The following is a 7,500-nucleotide window of genomic DNA, read 5'->3' on the forward strand; positions in this document are numbered from 1 at the left end:
AGTTATGAATTATCTCTTTTCTGGGTTGTTAATTTTCATTTTCTATTTCCTTTAAAAGTGACAGCCTATATTAATGATGCATTATGTACATTATCATCTTCATCAATATAATTATCATTATTATCATTGTATTTGTATTATTATCACTATCGTTATTATCAGTATTTTTATTATTATCATTATTTATTTTCTCATTATCAGTATCATGAATTTCATTACTATTATTACTATTATTATTATTATCATTATTACTATTATCATCATTATAATTTTTATTATCGTTATTATCCTTTTTTATTATCATTATCATCGTTTTTATCATCATTATCATTGTTATCATTATCATGAGCATTAGCATTGTCTTTATTACTATCATTATCAATGTAATCATCATTATCATCATCATCATCATTATTTATTATTGTCATTATAATAATGTTATTATTATAATTATTATTGTTATCATCATTATTATTATCGTTGTTATTATTATTGTTATTATTATCATTATTATTATCATTATTATTTTTATTATTATTATTATCATTATCATCACTATTATGATTATCATTATTGTTATAGTATTATCATTGTCATTACTATTGTTATTATAACAATGATGACGATGATAATGATAATAATGATAATAATAATAATAATAATAATAATAATAATAATAATAATAATAATTATTATTATTATTATTATTATTATCATCATCATTATTGTTATTATTATCATTGTTACTATTATATTCATTATTATCATCATCATCCTCATCGCCATTAATAATAATAATAATAATAATAATAATAATAATAATAATGATAATAGTAATAATAATAATAATTATTATTATTATTGTTATTATTATTATTATTATAGCAAAAATAAAGATAATAATAATTATTATTCTTATTATTAGTATTAGTATTATCATTATCATCATCATCATCATCATCATCATTATTGCCATAACATTGGTATCATCATAATCATCCTTTCCATCACTGGTATTACTATCCTTACCTTTAGATAATTATAATCTCCATCTCTATAATTTTTACATCGTTATATAACAATTTCATTACCAAAATTAATTTCGTTATTTCAGTTATAACTACTTCCCCATCAATAATTTCTACCCTTTCGCCTCTTCACTCATACGATAAAAGTAACCTTTCTTTACCCCTATGAGTTATGAGATCCAGTATATGTCAGTACTCACTCACACATGCACGCACATGCAATACCTAAGACGCACACGCAAGTATACGCATTTTAATTATGACACGCACGTAAACCTATGCATATTTTTTACAACATACACACACTGAAATATACAATACTTAAGAGAGATAAATATAAACACACAATACATAAGCACAAAAAATAAATAAATACAGTACTTTCACACATAAACACGAACACACACACACGCCAGTCGTGCTCTACAATTTATATCTCAGGAATAGTGACGTTAGGTAAGAAATTGTATTTTTTTAAACGTAAGAGGAAAAAAATTACGCGAAAAGTTTGCAACCAAAATTAGTTTTCCAGATAGAACTGTTGATGATTGCCGGTGAATTGACTTCATTTTAAAAAGTTACATGATAATCTAAATGTAGCAGACATCACTCTTGAACTCAGCTCTTTCTCTCGTCTTTAGACAGGAGGGTAAGAACAGACAGGCACATACAGTTACTGCAACATTCCGTCTCTCTCTCTCTCTCTCTCTCTCTCTCTCTCTCTCTCTCTCTCTCTCTCTCTCTCTCTCTCTCTCTCCCTCTCTTATACACACAGACACACACACACACACACACACACACACAGAGCCACACACACACACACACACACACACACACACACACACACACACTAACAAACAAACACACACACACACACACACAAACACACACACACTAACAAACAAACACAAACACACTCAAGATCAGAAAAAACAACTCATTCGGTATTTTAATCTTATCATTTTTCTTTTACATCTTTTAACTTCATTACCATTATAACTTTAGAATATGCCGTTAGTACCAAATGCAAAAATTAATTAGGCGATGGCGTAGCGATTAATTAAGCTAATTATTATATTTTCTATGCCTTTCATAATGATTTTCTATGGCTCTGTCTTACCTGGTCCTCTGCCATCACGTAAGCAATGTAGGCTAAATATGCCTGCAGTACAAACTTGGGTATTATTTAAAGTCCAGCTTAAAATGTCATCAGTCTAAATCAAGTCCTTTAACTTTGGTGATGCCCAATTATAGTGTCAGGATTTTCTTTTTTTGGTCATGAAATTTGAAAATAAATAGTCTATTTTTTCAATATATAAGGAAAATTACAAAAAGAGGGGGAAAAAGGAAAAAATTAAGGTACTGTAAACTCCACGAAAAAAAGAAAAAAAAAGAAAAAGAAAAAAAGTCCAAAACAAAACCAACATTAAAATAAAAAATAGACTAGACAATAAAACAACAAAACAAAAAAAGGACAAAAGAAAGAAAGAAAGAAAGAAAAAACAAAACACGTCAAGCAAAAACAAAAAAGACAAATGAAACAAAGAAAAAACAAAACAAAAACTTCAAGGCCACCAATGTCGTCGGGCCTGCGTGTTGTACAGTACTAAGGAGGCTAATAGATAGCGCTTTTGTCTCGCGTGACGCAATTTGCCGTTTGGTTCTCCGGGTCTTTTAATCCACCATAGCTATGTGATATATAGGAGGGACTGCCTAATGAAGTGTCAAGTGCGGAGTAAGAGAGAATATACCAGGTGATCAAAACCCTAATTTTGAGCAGCAGGGCGAGGGAACTACAAGCATATCGTATAATGAACTCCATACACTTTGCTGCGTTCACTGTATGGGAAATGAATGAAGTCTTCTGCATCATGAACACACTACAGATCTGGCTACGGTTTATTGTTGTTATCATTACTCTTATGGTTTTGTTTCCGATGTTCTTCCTCAAGTCCAATTGTCTCGGAAAAGCCAGTGAAAGAAAGAATAAGAAAGAATAAAACGAATAAATAAACCCAAATGCCTAAATATTCTACAGTAAAAAAAAACATAATGATAACAACAATGGTAAGGAAACCCACCCACGACCTCAGAAGACACTGCCCTGGGAATCTTGTCCCGACAGCAAGCATCACTGTTCCCATAGAGATCAATAGTAAGGGAACAATGGGAGGCACTGAGAGGTCTTTAGCCCAAGGACCCTCGCAGTATCCGAATTAATGGAACTTGGCAAAATGAACCCAAGGCAATAGGGAAAGGGTTCAAGGGGAAGATCGCCTTGATAGCAGATGTTCTGAATGATCCTGAGACGAGCGAAGGGGGGTGGAAATTGAAGATGACCAGCGGCCGAGGGGGACGTGGATATAAAACCGGTCATCTGGAGTTCAGTCGGAAACAGATTCGTAAGAACAACGACCATCCTGAGGTAAACCGATCAAGGAGGGGAAGAATAAACGCGATGAAAATAGCCTACGACACTTTCAAGCAGCCCGGCAAGAGGACACAGGCGGTCAAAACACAACCCACAAGGACCTCCATAAAAATCCCTTCCCCCCATGCTAGCGTATCTGCATCACCTGGTTTACGATACCATAAAGCTTCGGGGGAAATGGCACCATCTCTGACGAGGCACCAGATTTAGGGCCGTCTAATTATTGGCGAGATCAGCCTATCTCGCAGGCTGAGGAGGCGCCGCGACAGTCGTCTTATTTACGGCCTTCTTATCGTCGTCGGAAAGATGGATATGTAAGTCCACTGAAGATAAAACCCTGGGACCCTTTTAACCCTCTTCCTTTCCCTCCCCTCTTTTTGTCTCGACCCTTCTTCCTCTTCCTCCTCTCACTCTCTCCTATCTTCTTCCTCCTTCCCTCTCCTCATTACCTCAGCTTTCTCTTGAACATTTCCCTCTCTCCCCATATTTCTCCTTTCCTTTCCCATTCTCTCTAATCCTCTCCACCGCTCCCTTCCTCTCTCCTCAATCCACTTCCCCTTTCCCCCCTCTCCCCCCCCTTCCTTATCAAGCCACGCCCCCTTTTTAGCGTATGTTAGAAGGGCGTGGCACTTGAGGCGGAGAGGTCAACGGACATGAGGGTCAAGACACACTCGGGTCGAGCCATGAAACACGGGATTACGAGGCAGCGGGACGGAAGGAGGGAAGGCAAGAGCTGGATGGGGGGGAGAGAAAATAAAAGTGTGGATGGGATATAAGGTGAGAGAAAGTAGGAGGATAGAGGGAAAGGGAAGGTGATATAGAGAGATAGTAATATATATGTCTATATATATATACACACATACACACACACACACACACACACACACACACACACACACACACACACACACACACACACACACACACACACACACACACACACACACAAGAGATTAATAGATATATAGAGAGATAGAGAGGGAGAGAGAGAGGGAAAGAGAGAAAGAATGGAGGGTAGAGGTTGAGAGGAACAGATAAATAGATAGATAGATAGATAGATAGAGAGAGAGAGAGAGAGAGAGAGAGAGAGAGAGAGAGAGAGAGAGAGAGAGAGAGAGAGAGAGAGAATTACACACACACACACATATATATATATATATGTGTATATATATATATATATATGTATATATGCATAAATATATATATATATATATATATATATATATATATATGTATATATATATATATATATATATATATATATATATATGTATGTATATATATATGAATACATATATATGAATATGTATATATATATTTACATATATATATAAATATGAATATATATATATATATATATATATATATATATATGTATATATATATATATATATATATATATATATGAATATAGATATATATATGAATATATATATACATATATATATATATATATATATATATATATATATATATGTATGGATATATATATATATATATATATGAATATAGATATATATATGAATATATATATACATATATATATATATATATATATATATATATATATATATGTATAGATATATATATATATATATATATATATATATATATATATATATACACATTGTGTGTGGACAGAGAGATACACATTGTGTGTGGACAGAGAGATAGACAGAGAGATAGACAGACAGCCAGACAGATAGATAGATAGATAGATAGATGATAGATAGATAGATAGACAGATAGATAGATAGAGAGAGAAAGAGAGGGACACACACACACACACACACACACACACACACACACACACACACACACACACACACACACACACACACACATATATATATATATATATATATATATATATGTATATATGTATGTGTATATGTATATATGTATACATATATTTATATGTATATATATGAATAGATAAAGAAATAGATAGATAGATAGATATAGATATAGATAGATAGGTAGAGGGATAGAGAAAGGGAAATAGAGAGAAAGAGAGAGAGAGAGAGAGAGAGAGAGAGAGAGAGAGAGAGAGAGAGAGAGAGAGAGAGAGAGAGAGAGAGAGAAGGTAAATCAATAAACGAAAGAACGAACAGACACCAAAGAAGATAAAAGAGAGCACAGAGGGTAGAGAGAAAGAGGAGAAGAGGAACACGAAAGGATAAAGGAATAGAGGAGAAGAGGAGACCGAAGATCTCTTGACACCATTAGGAGGAGGGGGCAAGGGGGGGAGGGGGGGGTAGGGAACGTTGCTATATTTTCGTGCATGAGTTTGTGTGTTTGTTTGTGTTTGGTTGTGTATGCGTATGTATGTGTGTGTGCTTAAACCCAATGCCAGCGGGCATGACGTGTACGTACATGCTATGCCCACTGTGAGTTACTTGTTTAATTGTTTTTACACATAGATGACTACACTTGTACTAAGTGACCGATGAGCCAATTACAAGTACTGCCTGTCTCGCCCGTTTACCTTTTTCTTTGATTTACGAAAATATTTTACGTTATCTTATTTTGCTGTTAAAGTTGTTTATAACATTATAGTAATTACAATGTTTATAATGAAAATAACACCATCGATATTCATAACACTAGTAAAAAATTCTTTTTTTTTCCCGCCAATTCAAGGAAAGGTGAAATCAGGTAAGGCTAAGCACTAGCAGAGCCATCTATGTGCAGAGACATTTCACAAAAAAATATAAAAAATGAGCACAGCATTCCCCATTTTTTTATTCCATATCCCCAGTATTGAATCAAATGTGTTTTCATGTACATGTAAGTGATATGCAGTCAGATGTGTTAACATATACAATTCGATACCTTAATAATATAGACTCAGAAGGTGAAGCCTCTACGCAAGCACTATCTACGCACCTCCTGAGACTGTCGCATCTATTGCTCAGAAAAGAACTATCTACATCGATATTCAAGAAGCGGAAAACGAAGAAAAAATAAAAATAAACCAAGAAAAAAAAAATAGAAGCTGTGATTAGCTACAAAAAATCTACCAAAAATGACAACGCTGCCGAGGTGAATGCACGTGCATTAATTAAATTGAATTATAACAGGTTACGCAATTAAATACAAAAGCTTAAATATTTGCTACTGAATTTCAGCATCAAAGGAATGTAAAAGCTAAATTGCTCAGCGCAAAAATATAAAAGAAATGCGTTACAGTTAAGTTATTTTATACAAATAGAAGTTAATCATTAGATAAAATAAAAAAAATACCAGAAAATAAGAAAGGAAATGTATATTATATATCAATGAATAAATCTAACAGAATAGAAACTATAGATATCGCAAAATAGATCCTAGTTAAGTAACTAAAAGGATTTAATCATTTTACACATTTTACATTAATGAACGTACATACTTGTTACTAAAATACAAAATGTATATCATAAAAAAACAACAAAAAGGCAAAAAAGAAAAGAAAAAAAATAATGAACAGTAAAATGATACGAAAGCCTGAATATTCAACAAAATACAAATTAAATAAACCTTTACCGGCTATCGACCAAAAACAAAACAAATGAAAGCTTACTTTAATCTGAAATACAAAATAAAAACAGAAAACAATATAAATACAACCCATTCCATTTATGTTCTACTGCTAAAGGTCAGACCCATATAAGAAAATAATAATACTATAAAATAAACAAAAGAAATAACGGAAAATAATACCAACAGAGACTTTTACTTACATACAACTACGATACAACTGAAACTAAAATACAAAGCACATACACAAGCCATCTACTTCAAGAAACTGAAGAAGAAAAAAGTTATGATAATAGATATATCTTACACAAATCTCAAGCTAAATTCACGAGAGGTAGGAGAGCAAAAGAACCCAGGATTCTTACCTCATTCATGCCCATAGGATCAACCACCTGCACGGTGTTGTCGGGAGGAACTTTCCAGTCATTCTGTTCCATGCTGTTGGTTATCATCTCACACCTGCGGAAACAACGTGACGTCATCTTCTAGGCGGATGGGAACGAATAAGAAAGCTTTCAATAT

General features: G+C 33.1%; 1 protein-coding gene across 2 annotated transcripts in view; it reads right to left on the reverse strand.

Moving 5' to 3' along the window:
• The window catches only part of LOC125046206 (inactive dipeptidyl peptidase 10-like), a 39,244-nt gene that overhangs the window by 31,670 nt on the left and 74 nt on the right, over positions 1-7,500 (reverse strand). Inside the window, exons 1-2 of one of the 2 annotated variants that reach the window (XM_047643917.1) lie at positions 7,344-7,500; positions 2,149-2,190 (exon numbers count right to left, since the gene is read on the reverse strand). The exon at positions 7,344-7,500 is cut by the window's right edge and continues 74 nt beyond it. In XM_047643917.1, coding sequence (XP_047499873.1) covers positions 2,149-2,190; positions 7,344-7,460 — 159 coding nt within the window. In that variant the 5' untranslated portion in view covers positions 7,461-7,500. The remainder of the gene's footprint in view (positions 1-2,148; positions 2,191-7,343) is intronic. The other variant, XM_047643918.1, reaches the window with a different exon arrangement.

Source organism: Penaeus chinensis, chromosome 38, assembly GCF_019202785.1.
Source record: "Penaeus chinensis breed Huanghai No. 1 chromosome 38, ASM1920278v2, whole genome shotgun sequence".
Lineage (NCBI taxonomy): Eukaryota > Metazoa > Arthropoda > Malacostraca > Decapoda > Penaeidae > Penaeus > Penaeus chinensis.